Here is a 19,722-nt window from a genome sequence, read left to right on the forward strand (position 1 = left end):
AAGTTCCTTGCAACTTGATATAAGATATTGTTCTTGTTCTAAGGTCACCATTTTCTCACTAAACCCTGAACTCTCCAAAGAAATAGATAAAGGGTGTTGCATATTGAATTTTTCAGACGCTTTCACTCATATCTCCCTAATCCATTCAAGACCTTCACCAGTTGTAGCCATTATTTCATCTCTGCATTGCAAGAGAAAATTCCAATTGCATTGCATGAGTGATGAGGGATTGGAGCAGTCAGATCAACATTTCTATATCACAGAGATGATCAACATGGATTGTCCACCCAATGACTATGATTATCAAATAGTCAGTAGTGAGGATGCATGCTGAAGGTGGTTCAGGAACAGAGATAGTTGAGTTTTTTTTTTTCTACCGGCAACCTGTGGAGGTGGTGGAGGAGAAAGAGAGAGAGAGAGAAACTTAGAGAGAGAAACGTAAATGAGAGAGAGAGAGTAAGAAGTCAAACTTTTTTTTTTGGATTCAGATATAGGTTTAGAAGGTAATAAATGAGGGTAATTAATTAGATTTTAATCAGAATATTTGTAATGGTTATAGTTTTTTTTTTAACCATTGGATATATTTAAATCCAATAGTTTAAAAAATGTGTAACTCTTATAAAGTTACACATTTTTTACACCATAGATTCATAAGAGATCTAACGGCTAAAAAAATATCATTAAATATTATTAGTTTCCACCCATTCATAATTAATACTAGCATTTTCTCTCTCTCCTTATTTATCGTTTTTTACTTGATTAAAGGGCATACTGCCATTTTTAACAACTTGCATTTCTATACTTGAGAAAAAAATAAACTATACAAAAAAAAATATACTACTCTATTCGCATTCTCAGCCATAATGAAATCAAAATGAGCAAAGTAATCTCTGTATTGTACCACAAGCTTGTCCTTCTTATGATCTTTAAGGTTTTCTAGCAAAAGTTGCACGTCATTTACGTCAGAAAGCGTGTCCTTTCCTCCATAACCACGAAAAAGAGGAATATCTTTCGGAATGCGTGTCATATAGTATAGAGGAGGAGTGGGCTGCCTGCAGTGCGCCTTATTCTCACTTTCATCACCGTCGTCATACTTTGCTATGTTTCCAGCTCTGATCCCTACCCAAAGTTTTAAAAACCCAAGAGTTAACATATTTATAAAATCCTTGTGATCTATTGAAATGGAACTCAATTAGATAAAGCAATTTTGACTATTGTTATTGTAACTTTGTAAGCCTTGGACTTGAACTTCTAAATGGCTATGAGATTCACACATAAAAAGGTTTGTTTTTATGTTCTTAGTCATAGAATGCAAATGAGCTTAGCAGAGTACACACAATACGTCAAAGGCTTACTCAAAGACAAATGGACAATGTTTTGTATAGTTTTTATTTTTTATTTTTATTTTTTTATTTAAGTATAGAAATGCAAGTTGTTAAAAATGGCAGTATGCCCTTTAATCAAGTGAAAAAAAAAAAAAAAAAAGGCGAGAGAGAAAATGCTAGTATTAATTATGAATGAGGTGGAAACTAACAGCATTTAATGATATTTTTTTAGCTGTTAGATCTCTTATGAATCTACGGTATAAAAAATGTGTAACTTTACAAGAATTACACTAGGTGTTACTTGAACTCATCTCTCTCTCTCTCTCTCTCTCTCTCTCTCTCTCTCTCTCTATATATATATATATATAGGGTTAGGTTCAAGTTATAATTGGTGTAACTCTAAGTAATATTACACCATCCAATAACTTGTTATAAAATTCATATTTTGAAAATCCTACTATTGAATTCCATGATCTATATATTTTTAACATTCATGCTAATTTTCATGTCAGTTGGATGTTATTTACCATTCAATCTATAAATTCATTTTTTATACATTATTTTTAACTACAAAAACTTGAATTTAAACAATTGATTGATGACATGGCTATTAATTTTTTATCACCTTGAAATTTTGCAAGTATAGAGAATATACAAAGATAATATAATCTAACAGTGAATTTGTCAAAATTTGCATCCAATTAAAAAATATTGAGTAGTGTAATATTGTTTAAAGTTACTCCAATTGTAACTTGAACACAGCCCATATATATATATATATATATATATATATCTGTGTGTGTGTAATTAGTATATGATAATAAATACATTTATCCCATTAAAACATGACAATTAATTAGTAATACTTTGACATAAATGCAAAGTTTGGTGAGGTGGAAAGTTAAATGAAGAAAATTCTAAGGAATGTGTCACATGATAAAACCTCATGCTCTCCTATATGAGGTTTCTAGTTATATGTGTTTGTTGACAATTAATACATGATAATAAATACATTTATCCCATTAAAACATGACAATAATTAATTAGAAATACTTTGACATAAATTTTGGTGAGGCGGAAGCTTAAATGAAGAGAGTTCTAAGGAATGTGTCATGTGCTTCTTTCCACATGAAGTTCTTCATGCGGCATACTTTTCAAAGGACCCGAATTTATTTCATTTAGTGCATTGTGCAAAAAGTTAATAGTCTTGGAATGTTGGCTGGTTCAAATGAAATGGGTCCTCAAAGTTGATTTTTCTCAATTTTGTAGAAGCGTTGTCTTAAAATCTACAGGCAAAATGGGCATTTGTCCCTAATTTACAAACTATGCAGTAAAATGCCCATGTTTTAAGACTATTTAGCAAAATGCCCCTATTTTGAAACTCGATTTTAATAAAATCAAGTTATAGGTGGCAATGTCGAGTTATATGCATATTTTGCCTCTTAAATTTTTTTTGAAAATTTAAGGGGAACTTGACAGTGTTAATGTCAAGTTTTACTTAAAATATACGGAGAAAATGGGCAAATACCCTTTTTTGGGAAATTAAACATTCGTTTGCCCTCTTTCTGAAACTAAATAGGGAATTGCCCCTCTTTTGTAACTCGACAATAGAGAAATCGAGTTTTAATGAATAACTCGATATTTGTATAGCCGAGTTAGTCTGACCCTTCGAATTTTTCCCAATAAAAAAATGTTTGTGTAAACGGTCATAACTCGGGAAACTGGAAATCGAGTTTTTTTCAGCGGTTTGAATCAATAGGACCCTAACATCTCACAACGCTATTCAGTCACTCGCTCTCCCTGTACACTCTCTTTCCCTCGCTCTCTGCCATCACTCTCTCTCCACACTCTGTCTCTCTCGTTCTGCGATCAGGCTTCCCCACTCTTCCTCGAGTCTCCATCAGTCGTCGTTGGTTCCCGCCGCCGCTGATTACAGGTACGGTCCTCTCCCTCTGAAATATTTTCTGATGTTGGTTAATGTTAGGTTGCGTTTTGTGTGGGATTTTGATTATTTTGTTGAAACTTAAGGAAGTAGTAAATTTACTAATGAAGATGAGAATTTTGTTGTCTTTTATATGCTGCAATGATGATTTTCTCATTAATGAGTTTAAATGTGCTTGGGGTTTTTATGAGGGGTTTTGGAAAATCGAGTGGTGTTATAACTTATATTTTCATAAATAGTTAATTAATAATTATCCTAAGCTTTAAGAAGTGATTTAAATGGTTCTGAAATAATTTTTTTTATGACAAGTTCTTATTTATTTAAGAAGTGATGTTGAAAATCTTGTGCTCAAAATATAATGTCTTACTGAATCTATGCTTTTATTTTATATTAAATGTGGTTTACTTGTTAGAAAATTGCTAACAATGTATTTGCTGCCATGTCAAATATGCAGGCACTAGATAGAGTGCGGCCTGGACCCGATGTGGATACCCAGTTGGCCCAGCAGCCGAATCATCGGTCAAGTCCGCTTTGGAGGTGCGCTGCTAACGAGGTATGTAGTAGTATTATTAATACATGTTTGTTTTATAATTACCTCGTGTTTAATCTCCTAACACAATACTCATCCGTGTGCAGGAGGCGCCTGGCATGATAAAGGTTCGACGCCGTAAATGTGTATTGCCACAGGGTGGGTTAGATCCACGTATCATGCAACACATAGATGCAGCAGGGTTGACTGGTTTATTCAAGGTTCCTGATATGGAGGTCGACCACGCCTTGATCACGACGTTGGTTGAGCGGTGGCGTCCGGAGACGCACACGTTCCACTTACCCCATGGAGAAATGGGTATCACCTTGCAAGATATGGAGGTGATGTTGGGGCTTCCGGTGGATGGGTTGCCTGTCACTGGGAAGACAGACTACAAATGGAGTGAGCTGTGCGAACAGTTGTTGGGCCATAAACCTCCACCCCCGATACCAAACTCAAACAAGTCTACCCTTGCTGGGGCGAGGATAAGATACACTTAGCTTGATGCACAGTTTGCCGATCCCTTAGTTGTGGACGCTGCTGACGAAGTCGTGCAGCAACATGCCCGCTACCACCTACTTGTATGGATGGGGGCCCTCTTGTTCATGGACAAGTCTGCGGACCGGGTCTCACTGCTGCCTCTGCAGTTGCTCAACCCAGTCAGCAATGCGAGATGGTATAGCTGGGGTAGTGCAGCATTGGCCTGGCTGTATAGGCAACTTTGTGGTGCATTGAAGAAGGATGCGATGCAGATTGGAGGAGTACTCTTGTTGGTGCAGCTATGGGCCTATTCAAGGTTCCCACAATTATGCCCTGTTGTGAGGCCGCCTCTACCGCCAGTGCACTCAGGGCCCCTTGCCATTAGGTACGTTCATTGAGTTCTCGTTATTTGTCTCTTTCATATAATTAAAAATATGCCAAACTAACAAACGAAAGAAACTTATCAATGCTTAGTATATGGATGTGAAATATAAAAGCAAAGTTTGTTAAATGTAAGGTTCAGTAATGAGCATTTGTCGACACCTCATGTTTGGTAGGTGGAGCGGGCCAAAATGCACCGCAGAGCATGCCACGCACGTCCTTGCTGCGTACCGGGCGTCACTGGCTACAGTACGGGCCGAGCAGGTATTCGGTTAATTTAGTTTGAATTCTTATGACCACGTTTCCCTCAATTCTTATGACTACGGGCCGAGCACGTTTCCCTCAAATGCACCGCACATGCTTTTATTTTCGTTTCCCTCAATTTTTATTTTATTTTGAATTCTTGGATTGTTGTAGGAATGAGTTGATTTCATAATACCATCCAATCATTTTGTTTGATACTTGGATTTCCATCCCATCATTTAACTCAATTGGAATGTCCATCGTGAAGTACTTCACATTAGAACTTCCATTTGTAGCACCTGCATGAATACTTGCTCGTCCTTACATAAAGTAAAACAAAAGTAAAAAATTCTTGAATGTTAAATCAAAGGGTTTTTTCCAAATTGGGTTGGATTGAAGGGTTTTTTCCAATGCAACCCAACTCACATGACTCAGGTTAAGTTGGGTTAAATCAATGGGTTATATATAAATTTAGTCATATATATATAAAGTAGAATTTGGCTATATTCTTCATTATGTACGGAAACGTTTGTGATTTACACCGAAAAAAAAAAAAAAAAACACAGAATAAATTGTCCCTTTTCCAAGATGTTTGAAGCATGTGCAACATGCGCAAAAGATTGAGCATGAAGTCTTGGTTTAGTGCAAGACAGTGAGTTCAAACTTGTGTTGCAACCAAAAAACAAAAACTCCACCAATTGTTACAAATGTCATTAAGCTGATGCAATGAAGAGAAGACGCACATATTGGATTATGTAATTGGTTATAATTCAATGAGAAATGAATTTACCTAATAGTATACCAAAGATAATTAGATTTGTCTTTGGTTGTATTTGTGTGCTCAAGTAATTCATTTGATTTTAATGATGCATCTTCGAAACTGACGATGACATCTTTAAATTCTTTCCAGCTACTAACTGAATCAAAAGTTTGTGTTCATTTTCTGATTATGTCATTATACACCGTTTCAACCTATTTAACATGAGAAAATAGAACTTTTAGCCTGCTATGAAAATGAACTAAAAAATTTCAAAACAATATTTCTTAAGACTTTATATAAGGCGAATGATTGTAAACGCAGAAGATATCAATTAAATTCTAAACAACAAATTTCCTACTATAAACTTGACAAATATGGGTCTTTTCAGAACAAGGGAATCAAGGCATATTAGAATACAAATGATATTTTCAAAACGCATGGCCCCTGCGCAAGGATGACACGCATAAATCGAGAAATGGTCCAAATTTTTTTCTTTCCCTAATCCTTGCGTGAATTCTGCTTCACTGTCTTCTTCGTTGTTTTTGCACTTTCTGCTTCTTTACATGCGTTTTGGAGTCTTGCTCAACAGGTTAGCCCAGACTTGTGCTCATAATTCTTTTAGAGAGAGTTTGAATCTTTGATAGTTGTTATACTTCAATATTAAAGCTTTAAAATAGAAATTTTTTTTAGAACTGTTGAAGCTTATTAATATTTCACACCTTCTGGATTCGCTATAGTTTTGGTGGTTGACTTAGATATTACCACAATTATATTCCAGATTTTCGTTGAATTAAATTTGCTGAGTTAGAGCTTCTCTTCACTGTTGTAATATAGTTGGCTGTTAAATCTCATAAAATGATAAAATTCTTTAAATTTAGAACGTTGGGAAAGCTGCAAATGTTAAACTACGAAAATTTTATCTAATTATTGTGTAATCATGACATGAGAGCAAAAATATAACCCCAATTTGCATTTTTGGCCTAAGTACAGAAACAGAGGGAATGATGACATTATTGATCATTGGCCCGTAAAACACATGATCACTTCTCTGGCTTTCATTGAAATTTGAAATTAAGCAAACTAAAGGATGGAGTTACTCTGCCTTGAATGTCATAGAGTGACCATAGGCTAAGCCATTGCCATAGCTTGTCCTTGTCCAATGCTGGATGGTTGTCATTGCTTGGGTCCACACTGTGAAATTTCCAAAATACAAAGCCATTAGTGCCCCCCCACTAGGAACTCGAGAGTCCAGGGTATAGGTTAAACCCTTTGTGAGATTTGGGGTTGTTTAGGATGCCAGAGTGAGCACCGAAGATAGTCTCAATTGTTGCTTTGCCTTCAAAAACTTACTAATGTTTGGAGTTTATGCATTTCACTACCCCTGTGACAGAACATAGCAATATTTAGTATTAAGTGACCATCTAAGGTTAATATAAACTTTTATGTTATCTAAACATCCGTTTGGGATGTTCTAGTTGATGGTGTTTTCATAGGTAGTCAATGTGAATCTAAGCTCTTTACAATTCATTGGTGCCACTGGTGCTGCAGGTGGTTTTAGTGTGTGAGCTCCATTTGGGCATAGATATAAGTTTCATAGGTACGATCGAACTCTCTTGGCTAGAAGTTTCATATGTACAATTGCACCAGATTACTATCACGCTCTACTTTAGTCGGTTGTTTTTGCATATAGTCTCAATATATGCTACAAATTTGATTAAACAAATAAAATTTAAGCTTGTACGGTTTGTAATTAAGCTTGTGAAATCACTTGTAATTAATTAATAAAATGTTATGAGCTTAAAACCATAGTTATTGCTCTGCCTAATAAGTAGACAATTTAGTATTTCTTCTTCTAACATAGGGGTATCCAAGATTACAAACATTGTTATTGTGATGCAAAAAACATTGTTACATTGTAAGTTATAAATTACCTTTGCTGAATTGAAGGTTATATTTTTACAGTCTAGTAGAATACTGTTTGACTTCGATTTACGTATTCAAGTGGTATATTTTGAATATGCACAGCCTCGATTGTCTTCTTGGAAAACAATGGCCTAAGTTTAAAGAAACAAATAATTGTTAATCAGTGATATATGAGAAAACATAAAGACGCTTGACACATTACCTCTTGTTGTTGACGTAAATGAAAAGTTAGTTCGTGCTCCTTGCACCAAAGTTGGAGAGCACAATTTAATTGCAGCATGCAACTCCTTAAGTTGTCCCCACTTTAGCTGCCTTAATAGTCCTAAAATTATTAAAAGCTATGGATTATTAACGAGTACTTTATTCATATAATTTTAGAAGCGTGCAAAATATGCTGCTCACCATATTCTTCAAGAGGAATGTAATTTTAGACATTGACATGATTAGTTTGAGATAACTAAAAGGCTTACGTAATTTCCAACACTAAAATTTATAAGAAATATATATTTACATAGAAATATAATAACAGTATTTGATGAGGATTATACCATGTAATAATTTACATAGCTTCCATTTCTTGCAATATAAAGTGCTACTTGAAATGCAATGTCTTTAGTAGACCTTATAATAGTCATTTTGTTCTCATTCATTGAAACATTGTTAATGACTAATGCAATTAATGTAGCACAATATTTCTATTATGATAAAAAGATTTTGCGAAATCATCAACTTGGATTCATCTTACAGCCATAAGGATGCTCTAGTACCCTCCTCTAAGTTTGGTTCAGATTGAAAACCCTAGTATTTGATGGTGTCAGTTAGCTTTGAACCCTGTCCAGCATATGAACATGGGGCTGAAAATGGTGGACATGAACAACCTAGATCTTTTAATATTTTTTGCAGGTCAATTTTGTTGTTCTTTTACTTTCTGCCCAATAATCCCTGAAGATTTTGTGTACGACTAGAAGCAAGAAATTCCATGCTTTACATATTACATATCACAAACATAATGTTAAATTAGTATGATGTCTCACTATCACAAACATAATCTACTTATGCAGATTGTATGGGAGCCGTACACGCATACGCTAGGCTCCCTACCTGCGTATTGCACTACTGGGCAGCATATTTGGAGGGCCGAGGTGCCGTTGATATTCTTTTGGATAGTGGAGTGGCATCATCCTGAGCGAGTCCTCCGTCAGTTTGGGATGAAGCAACCAGTTCCAAGTGTCGTGGATACGTCGACTACCCTTCACAAGATATCCCTTCAGGAGAAGAACTGGGAGGTAGAACATGATCCCTTTATTCGGCAATGGGCCAACCGAGTGAATGTAGTTCGCAGGTCCGATCTCCTAGACGATGATGATACGTATCTCGTTGAGTACATGATGTGGTACAATCGCCACACAAGGCGGTACATAACACCAGAGTCTGCGTATTGGGAACTCATGGTGAGGCAACAATTCCTATTTTATGGATGAAACCATTATTGGATTAAATATCCTCAGCAGCTTTATCACGCATGCAAAAGTCCACAATAATTATCGTTGTTACATCTCTATAAGTTTCTCTGTCATTTTGTTTTAAAGTCAAAAAATACTGCATGACATGTCATTATGTTTTAAAGTCAAAATACTGCATGATTTAAGTTGTTCATAACAAACTGAATTTGTCTTGATCCAATTTGTTTGCATGAGGAATGGTTAATGGGCAATGACTAATGATGACCACACCTTTGTTCATATAATTACATTCAACTTTTAAAAAGGGTGGGTTGGGTTGGGTTTTATTGTATTTTATTTTATTTTTTGTTTATTTTTATTTTTTTGTTTTTGGTTGGCTTGTACTTTAAAATGGACGGTGCAACTCTGTGTAGTAGTGATAAATTCACATTTCATGATAGTTTAGATAGCCTTTCCTCCAGGACTGATTAATGTATTACATATTCCTTGATAGATATTACCTCTAGGATTAGGAAGTCCCTTACTAAACTGTTGGTAGAATGCAATTCCTAACAGCTTAAAGGTCATTTAAAATCTTGCAAGTATGCAGCAAGGAGATGTGCATTTATACTAGATTCAAGTATGATATATGTTCTAAGTTTTTGGTACTTCCCTTAATTGAAACTTGAAGCTTGCGTTTGATATTTTCAATTCATTTGATTTGGGCGTGTACGTTAGGAAATAATAACTTCAAAATATGTGTCCTGATTGCAATGTGATATTAATGGAGTTGCAAATCTGGTGAACCCTAGATACAGAAGTGAAATTCTGATATTTTCACTTATGCTAAGATTGAACTTATGTACAACCAACTATACGTGTTTTTTAGAAGTATTATCTCAATGTTTAGATTGCATAGCGATAAACATAACAGGAAACTGAAAATTCCTGAGTGTTGGGTTGGAACTATAAATATTTGCACAGGGGGGGCCAACCCCTATTTTTATACACTGTCTTTTTAAAGATGCTTCATAATTATAAGTAATATAAGGATTTCATTAGCTATGTTTGCTACTTTTTCTTTTGATTTTGGAACAGATTTATCCAAGTTTTGCATCATACTTGCGTTCTTGCTTTTATGACGCCCTTGTTTTGTAGGTTCGGACGATGATTAGGTCTATACAGAGGTGCGATGAAGGTTCTAACATGCACACTGACCTTACATTTACACTAGAGCTTGTGGAGGAGCTAGGCCGACTTAAATTGGCGAATGCGCTTGCAGAAGCAGTTGACATTGATACACAGGCCCCAGTTCGTGGCGGGCAACGTGGTGGGTCTCGTGGGGGTGGACATCGTGGAGGTGGTCAAGCTGGTCGCAGCCGTACGACCGAGTCGGCTCCCATCTACGAGGAAGGGAATGAGGAGGGTGTAGAAGAGGCATGGCTTGGCATTGATTGGGTACTGTCTGATGACGACGGCAGGACACCGCGATGCACGCCTGGCGATGGTGCTGGGCCATCCCATAGCGTCGATCATCAGGGCACTGTTCTAGCCCACACTATATCCCATGGTGCTAGCACGGACTTTGAGGGCCCTTCTCGTATGTTGCCCCCAGTTTTCAGTGGATCTGCCCATGATGGTGGATGCATATTTGTCCCCACACCAGGCATGCCCACCCCACCTCTAGTGCATGTGGACCCCACCATGTCAGCTCCATCTCAAACCCCCCACGGAGAGGCTGTACAGATTGAGCAGATACCGGCTGAGGACATTGAGCCGGTGGAGGCTTTGCGGAGATCGCGACGCCTGCGTGCGCATGCTCCCGATTGCGGGACCGGTGATGGTATGTACTTCGTCTACACTTCCCATCTTCTTGAGCTACTTGTACTGTGCATTTGATTGATTATGTTAATTTAATTATGCTGTTGTGTCTGATGAAACAGGTAAGATTAGACCTGTCAGGGCATATGAGCGAAAACGAAAAGATCATTAAATGCCTTAGTGTATGCTTATACTTCCTGCCTATAGGTGACTGCATAGTTACGTTTCACTTTTCTTCTAAAGTCGTATTTTTTTTTTAGACCTAACTGCAATGGTGGACACGAAAAGGCCATTGAGCTGGATTGTCCTTGTGTGCTTATTCTTCATGTGTATAGGTGACTGGAATAAGCATGCAAAATGTTCTACTAATTGGGGAGAATCTTGGTGGCTGTGCATCTATTTCTGGATCATTGCTTAGGGAGAATACTGGCTGTCAATGTGTTTGTTGTCAAGAAATTGATATTTTGGAGAAAACCCATAAGGCGTATTGTATTTATTGATGTATTAGGAAGTTTTTCTGCACTTGGAGTTTTGATTGCAATTTGACAAATGTCTGGATTGGTATTCATTTGAAGCCAAACTTTCTTGTGTTTTTGTATGTTGTTAGCTACAGTAAAGTGGGTTGTAAGAGAGTAATTTGTTTTTTTATTTTTGTTATTTTTGTGAGAAACAAATGTGTGGTATTGTTGATAAGCAAGAAGAAGTAATTTGATACTTTCTGTAAAAGAGTTTGATGACGAAGTTTATGCGGATCAATGGCAGAACCAACTCCTTTGTAGCAAATCATTTATCCGAGTCTCTACAATGCTTGGCTAGGTATGTGTCTCTCTCCTAATTTTCTGATTCGCCTTCCCTACAATTCCTAGATTGGTACATCCTCCTTCCCATTTTCTTATTTTTAATCTCCTTTAAATCCCCTCCTCTCTAGAATGATTAGATCTGTGTACATTTGATTACAAGTTCGTTAGTAGGAACTTTGGAGAATAGAATTTATATTTTTTTTTTCTGAGTTCTAGAGCAGCTCACAATATAACTTACCCAAAGCTGAAAACGGCAAAAATCTTAGTTATGTGTGCATGTTTTGTTCCTTTCGCTTCTTGGGGTTTGTAATTGTTATTTATCATTGTATATATTACCTTTTCATTTTGGTAGCAAATTGGGAACCCAATGAGAAACATTTAATTGATTATTGATTTTTTCATCAATTAGCCTTCTTATTTTATGATTTTCAGTATATATATAAATATATATATATATATATATATATATGTTGTGTGTGTCATTGGCCAATGAATCAAATCTTGTCCATCATTTGCTTTAATGAAATGATGGAGGCATTAATGAAAAATTTGCATACTGTTTGAATGTTACTTTTATTGTTTGTGTATTGCCCTTTTTTGGGTTTGAATTATTATCTATGCTTACAAAGGTATATGCATTTTTCTCAATAATTTTCGGTTAGTATCTAATGTCTCCTTCACCACAGCACATTAAGACATTGGAGAAGTGGCCAACCTTCAGAATCCTGGGAGGCTCATAAGGCAGCAATCCAAGCACTCATAAAGCTGCCTTCAGGCGAGCTTGTTACAGGTATAATATGATTCAGTAGATGACTGTTCTGCTAGATATTGTTTTAGATTTTGTTGGTAGTTGGAACTGGTTACATCAGATGGGACTGCATAGATCCAACTATGTCTTTCACTATGAACTTATGGGGTTCATTTTTATGCTACCACGATTTTAGGTTCAAGTGATACAACTTTAAAACTTTGGAGAGGAAGCAAATGTACACATACTTTTGTTGGGCATACAGGTATTTTTTCCATTTATTTGCCTTCATTGTGCTTTATATATATATATATATATATATATATCCTTATCTGCAATGTGTTGAAATCATGTGGGAATGAAAATAATTGTAGATTTTGCAAACTAACGATGCTGTAAAATTTTCTTCTTACATGTCTGTTTGGTGATCATCAAACATATTTTCTTTGAGCTTCCTATAAGTTAGAAGTGGAAGAAGCATTTAATAAGACTTCTGATCTATAAGTTGGCATTAATTGACCAAACTGTTGACATGGGTAATCCTCATATGTTTAGTGCTTTACATGGTTTGATTGCTAAAAAATTTAGACATGATGATCCCTCTTTGTCTCCTGTGGAGTATTTGGTGGGAAAGGAATACTTGCACTTTTGACGGAAGTGAGATTGATTCTTGATTTGAAGTTGCTCTTCCGGACTTTATCTAAGCGGACTAATGCTTTGGCATTCATTACCAATCTGACTGGTTTTGTATTTATCTTCACATGATTGAGAGTTGTGTTATTTGCTTCAAACTTGGCTTTATAATATGGCTTTATATATCATTGATAAAACAGATCAAATATAGGCTGATGCACTTGTTCTGAGGGGGATCAGTTGCACATTTGAGGAAGGGCACAAAATACGTATTGTTGGCAGAATTGGCAGTGGCAAGACCACTCTCATAGAGATGAACCTGTTTTGTCCAGTGGAGCTAGCTAGAGGGAAGATATAGTAATGTATCTATATTGAAACCTGTAGTATTCCATGTAATGTTCACTTTTTACGTAACTTTTAAATTTTAAGTGTTCATTTTTTTTCTAATTCAGAATAATATTACAAGGTACATCATAATTTTAGGGTTTTATTTACTGTATTTGGGATTCAAGAACCTTTATATAGCTGTGTTATTTGTTTTTTTAGTTGGTTGGTGTCAATTTTTATTCATGGTCATTTTGTTCTGGACTTTCTATATTGTGGCTATTAAAATTTTCAGAATTGACTTGAAGAATTTAGATAATTTTCTAATGTTGGACGATTTATCATGTATGAATAATTCCAATCCTATCTTTTTTAAACTTTGAATTTTCTTTGATTGGTATGGATTGCATTTTGATCCTCCAACGAGGAGGATTTCCAAATCGTTCATGTAGAGGTTATGCAATTCATTGTTGTTTTTTACGTCATGTACATTCGTTAATCGTGGCTCATTGTGTATAGGCTGATCTAGTATTTTGTAACTACACAATAATGGACTGCAGTGAATCAAATAGACGGGGTACGACCAAAGTTGACTGAATAGGATCAAATAGAGTAAATAGAATGTAGTACACCGATTTTCCTAGAAACCACAGTGGACCGAATAAGACCAAAGTAGATATAATGGACCGAATAAGACCAAAGTAGTCCAAAAACAAAAATAATAAGGTTATTTTTCCATATATACATATCTGCCAGTGAAACAATTGGAAAACGATGACACTTCTACTTAAAGCACACATGAAAGTAGTTACTTGGAAGTATACATATCTTACTAAATACCACAACAAGAAGTCGTACTTTTGCATTCATGCATCCGTACGTTGTCTCGTGGGTGCATCAACTTCATCATCCCCCACAACATGAGCCACCACTTCATTCAACATGTTTGCACTCAACGTTGCGATCCTCCTTGCGTGGTCACGCTCCTCAATGGCAACTTCCAACTGATACCTTAACAAAGTGTGCCTAATGTCTCCACTGCCATAGTTGGTTCCTTCGCTTTGAGAAGTGCTAGGTGGAGTTGAGGTTGATATGTTTGGAGTTTCCCACGATGTAGACGCACCACCATGCACGCCCATACCATTACCATGCAAATACTCCATGTATGCAGCTTCGGCTTCCCTTCGATCTTTATATGATTTGTGATTGGCGTTTGGGAATTTATGAACTTGTCTACTCGCATCTAGCCAACTGTCGTATATGCCTGGAACACGACCGTTAAACACAACATAGGTTCGTCCCATCCTGCTCTACAAACACGCAATGGTGGGAATTCTTTGCACTAGAATGTGGCTGCACCTTCTAACGTGTGAAGTGCGCTTTTGTAGAGGAAATGGGGCTAAAACTCGATTCTATAGAAATCGAGTTATAGCATGCGGAGTTACATGTAACTCGACTTCTTATTAACCGAGTTTCTGAAATGCCGTCATTTCAATATGTCTTGTCAACAGTAACTCGATTTATGTGGTATCGAGTTTTATATAAAATCGATTTCCTTAATATCGAGTCATGTTGTCCCCCTCCCCACATTTCAGAATCCATGCACGTGTCTGGCTCTATCTGTGTTGAAAACCTTCACTGTCTGGTCTCTGAAAAAGAAAGCCTATGAGGTGAACAAAGTTTGCTAACTCTTCTGCCATTTTCCTTGTCATTATTGCATCCTCACCAGGCGTGCTGTTGCTGTGGTCCCCTTCTTCTTTGTTCTGGCACATCTTCCCTGACAGGTATATATTCACTTACATAACTACTTATAAATGGATTGACTTACATAACTACTTATAATTTGGATTGCTTTCTACAACTGTCTTATTCTGACATTATGTGTGTGTATATATATACATAAATGTATGTATGTATAGATATATGTATATATAGACAAACGTACTTACCCATATCATAAGATGTATATGTGGCATTCCCAAATATATGTATATATATATACACACACATACACACACACACACATATATATATATATATATACATGTATGTCCCTATGTATATGCAAATATATGTAAATATAAACAAAGCTACCTACCCATATATGATCACATGTATATATATATATATATACACACACACATGTATAGGTATGTTTACATATAATGTATGTGCTTAGGGCACCAATTTTTTGAAACATTTTGTTAGGAATTGCAAAAACTGTTAATACATTGAAAATCCTGGAAAAAATTGTCCAAGAAACGATTAATTAGATAACAGTACTATTATGACTTATGTGAGAATAATCTTATGTGTGTGTGTGTGTGTGTGATAGTGACATTGTATACATATTGTTCCTAAATATGTCGAGTTTTATATAGTAATGTATATAATAATTATTTTTGAGAATTCTTTTGGGAAATATGTATATAATCATTCTAAATAAACATATATATAAACAAACATTGTACGGTGAATTAATATGATGACATATGCATTCATTCATACATATTAACAATGCTGTGTAATGTATACTGAGGTTTAAATTGTATGGCTCTTTCAGTTCTGAAAGTCTTTACTGTGTGGGTTCTGAAAAAGAAAGCCTGCGAGGTGAACAAGTTTTACTGACCATGTTTGCATTTTCCTACTCCATATTGCATCCTTACCAAGCGATATTACAAACACCCTGATTCTTTGTTGTGGCATGTCTCCCCTAAAAGGCCAATGTTTGTGTCCAAACGAATCAAGTGTGTACACCTATAATTAGGATAGCATCATAGTGCATCTGTAAAAGATTAATTACTGTTGCATTAACATAACCCCCTATCTTCTGCATGATAACCACAATTAATTGTCCTTATCCAGGTCTGGCATGGGTCGTCACTGCTTCTACGTTTACTATGATGGGGAACAATATTTCCATGACTTGCATGGGCTGTCCTATAAAGGCGAGTCAGTGAAGCAGAAGTTCATTGAGTTGAAATGGGGAACACACTTGAGAAAAATGCACCGGAAGATAATGGAAGCTCTACGGTTGGACAAGGAGTCACATAAGATATCCATTGTGTACCGTGCCCCCCAGATACTTGTGAGTACTCAGGTTGTCTACAACTCAAATCCGTTGGGTTGCAATGCTGACGTGGACATGATGTGGGCAGTGATTAAGCGGACCCCCCAGTTCATAGCGTCCGACTTGTATGTAACTGTTGAGGCTGTTGGGTTCCATGGTAGTGCAAGTTCACAACATGCCAGTGGGGTGGAAGAGCCACACTCATTGTCGGTTGACGTGCATCCTCCCTTTGCCTATGCCACGCCTTTCCCCTACAATAATGAACCATGTAGTGCGGTTGATCATTTGGACAACACCGAAGTGGTGGGCGCCACCAATACACATGATGTGGGAGGGTCTACTCACACATATGAGCATGTCCAAGCTGATATGGACGGGGGAATTGATATTGATGGCAGCCGAGATGTGTATGAAGAGTTCATTGATACTGATGGACCAGTGGACGACGCGGAGGTCTTAGATGTACCACTGATCGAAAATAACGAGGAGGATTGCCTTACAACAGTTCCTATCCCAGAATGGTTCACATCAAACACATGGGACAATATTAATGACCCATCACCTGCATTGGGTACAGGACATCTTACAAGTTGGCATAAAGATGACCACCCAGCAAGGGGGATGCTATTCAAGAATAAAGCCTCTGTTCAATATGTGTTGACCCTCTACTCTGTGGAGCATAATAAGCAATACAAGGTCATCAAGTCTGACACCAATAGGCTGGTAGTGCGGTGTAAGAATGAGGCATGTCTGTGGTCAATTCGGGCCAATTGCAGCAAGAAGCACGGGATGTGGGTTATTAGTACATGTAAGGGTCCTCATAGTTGCTCATCCCTCCAGCTACCAACTGATGGGCGGATGATGGATTCAAAGTTCATCTCCATTGCACTTGAGAAGTATGTACGGGAAGACCTAACCCGAAAGGTAAGGGACTTGCGTAGTATGTTGCATGCAAGGCATGGGCATGATGTAACTATGTACAAGGTTTGGGAAGCCAAACAGAAGGTAGTTGCATGTATTTACGGGGATTTTGACGAGTCATACGCAGAATTGCCACGATTTCTAGCTGCATTGTCTGATGCAGATCCGGATACTGTGACCACATTAAAGTGTGACCCCCATGTCTCGGGGACTTGTATATTCAACTCCGCGTTTTGGGCTTTCGGTCCGTGTATTAGAGGGTTTAGGCATTGCAGGCCGGTGATAAGCATAGATGCAACGCACCTTTATGGCAAGTACAAAGGAAAGCTGTTGATAGCAATGGCAACAGATGGTAACAACGAGGTTTATCCACTCGCATTTGCCGTTGTCGAAGGCGAGAGCACAGAGACATAGGGATGGTTCTTGGCATGCCTATTGACCTATGTTACAGACCGCACCAATTTGTGTATAATATCCGACAGGCATTGTGGGATACAATCATGCTTCGATGACACCACTAGGGGCTACTTGCAACCGCCCTTAACCCATCACCGGTATTGCCTCCGCCATTTAGTAAGCAATGTTAATACTAACTTCAATAGTGTGCCGTTGAAGAACTTGGTATGGAACGCAGCAACTGCGAATCAAGTTAGGAAGTTTAAGAACACCATGGATTGCATCAAGAATGTCAACCCGGCTGCGTACGACTATCTTAAGGAGGTAAATCAAGAAAAGTGGACACTTGTACATGATCGTGGGCACCGATATGGGGCAATGACAACCAACCTGTCAGAGTGCTTCAATGGGGTACTTAAGGGCGCACGTAGCTTGCCCATAACTGCAATGGTGAAGTTTACATTTTACAAGGTGAACTCATACTTTGACGAACGTCGAAACAAAACCCTAAAGAAGTTGGAAGAGGGGCAAGTGTGGTGCAAATATGCCTATGACAAGTTCGAGGAAAATCAAGAGAAGGCGAAGCTCCATATTGTTAGAAGGATGAGTGCGCAACAACGGTTATATACAATGGAGACATAGTCTTCACTGTTGAACACTGGCGGGGGAGATCACACCCATAGGGTTTCCCTCATAGACATGACATGCACGTGCGGCAAATGGGAAGCAAACAAGATCCCTTGTTCCCACTTGATAGCAGTTTGTGCCAAACACAACCATGATGCCACTGAGTATATGGATCATTTCTACCGCCTTGAAGAACGGTATCACAGCTATGAGCCTATATTCCAACCACTAAAAGATAGGTTAGAATGGCCGGAGCTAGCAGAAAGGAGAACCGTGATGCCAAACCAGCGGTTGATCCGTGAGAAAGGTCGGCCCAAGTCCACGAGAATCCGCAATGAGATGGATGACGAGGATAGGGAGTTGCCAACCTCATTGTGGATTGAGAATGGACCAAAGTTGAAGTGTGGGTTGTGTCGCCAAGAGGGTCATAACCGTCGTACATGTCCAACTCGAAATGTGGCTTCAACAAGCCATGGTGCTATGTAGCAGGTAACAATTACAAATCATACTAACAAGGGGGTATCATAAGTTATTCTTCTTTACATGTTTAGATATTACATTATATGAGTTATAATTAAGATGTGGGCAGTAATTTGTAGATCGGAACCATGATAGTAATACCATTGTATCAAATGTAGCTCCACTTTGGGCAATCTTGTGATTACTTCTTCAAGTAGTTGCAGTTAGTCTTAACTCCTACATATTACCATTCTAAGTCTTTTGTCCCAGTTTTGGTGTTCTTTCAATCTTATTGTTTGTCGTGTACATATTCTAGTATTCATGAGGTCTCTATTCCCCTTACTGTATATGTTTTGCTGCAGATTTGTAATTGTTGCCAAGGTGTAACTGTAGATGCTCCTCATTTAAGCAGGCAAGCCTGAATGCTCTTCTATATTTGTCAATTCAATTTATTAATTACCATGGGTTGTATACTAATTTCTGTGTTGGCTACTCCTCAGAAAGGAGGCAACTTCTGAAAAGAACAAAAAGAAGGTGTCACTCAAATGCTATGACTCCATGTTTGCCTAAAACCATTGTTGGCGGATGCTGTCCAAGTTTCAACTTACAATTGTGAAGAATGTTTAAAATGCAGAAATGGAACTTTTTATTTTTGTACATCAACTGATTTAAATGCATAGAGGCTCTTTACTTACAAATAAGCTTGTATATATGGATGATTTTTTTATTCGCGTAATGCAAATGGGGGAATGTTACTGATGGATGTGGTTGGTTATGATTTGTATGGATGACTTGTTGTTCACAGCATGGTTGTCAGCAGGTCCACTTTTACTATGAATAAGCACGATACTGAATGGGTGTGAACAGTGCAAGTCGCAAGCAAAACTACAAGTAGAAA

The 19,722-nt window shown here is 37.4% G+C and overlaps 2 protein-coding genes, 1 long non-coding RNA gene and 1 pseudogene across 4 annotated transcripts; all 4 read left to right on the forward strand.

The window, feature by feature from the left end:
• Window positions 1-4,361: 4,361 nt before the first annotated feature.
• Window positions 4,362-8,880, forward strand: LOC115967206 (serine/threonine-protein phosphatase 7 long form homolog). The gene is made up of 4 exons (XM_031086267.1): window positions 4,362-4,661; window positions 4,834-4,921; window positions 8,645-8,780; window positions 8,855-8,880. The coding sequence occupies exons 1-4, from the start codon at window positions 4,384-4,386 to the stop codon at window positions 8,878-8,880; spliced, it is 528 nt and encodes a 175-aa protein (XP_030942127.1). The 5' UTR covers window positions 4,362-4,383.
• LOC115978499 lies at window positions 6,040-6,150 on the forward strand (annotated as a pseudogene).
• A 3,468-nt stretch (window positions 8,881-12,348) lies between the features above and the next one.
• On the forward strand, window positions 12,349-13,379 carry LOC115974573. 2 transcript variants are annotated; one of them, XR_004087972.1, is made up of 3 exons: window positions 12,349-12,436; window positions 12,591-12,659; window positions 13,228-13,379. It is a non-coding gene; the product is annotated as an uncharacterized LOC115974573 (long non-coding RNA). The 2 variants fall into 2 exon arrangements; XR_004087973.1 differs by having other exon boundaries at window positions 13,239-13,379.
• A 2,844-nt stretch (window positions 13,380-16,223) lies between these two features.
• LOC115967213 lies at window positions 16,224-17,756 on the forward strand. The gene has a single exon (XM_031086274.1). It carries the CDS (start codon window positions 16,224-16,226, stop codon window positions 17,754-17,756), a length of 1,533 nt encoding a protein of 510 aa, XP_030942134.1.
• Window positions 17,757-19,722: the final 1,966 nt, after the last annotated feature.

The sequence above is a fragment of the Quercus lobata genome, chromosome 2 (genome assembly GCF_001633185.2).
Source record: "Quercus lobata isolate SW786 chromosome 2, ValleyOak3.0 Primary Assembly, whole genome shotgun sequence".
NCBI classification, from domain to species: Eukaryota; Viridiplantae; Streptophyta; class Magnoliopsida; order Fagales; family Fagaceae; genus Quercus; species Quercus lobata.

Coding starts and splice junctions, on each gene's coding strand:
- LOC115967206 (XM_031086267.1), top strand. CDS start 4,384: ATGGGGGCCCTCTTGTTCATGGACAAGTCTGCGGACCGGGTCTCACTG. Junction 4,662..4,833: donor TCAGGGCCCCTTGCCATTAG/GTACGTTCATTG, acceptor CATGTTTGGTAG/GTGGAGCGGGCCAAAATGCA. Junction 8,781..8,854: donor TCATCCTGAGCGAGTCCTCC/GTCAGTTTGGGA, acceptor ATATCCCTTCAG/GAGAAGAACTGGGAGGTAGA.
- LOC115967213 (XM_031086274.1), top strand. CDS start 16,224: ATGGGTCGTCACTGCTTCTACGTTTACTATGATGGGGAACAATATTTC.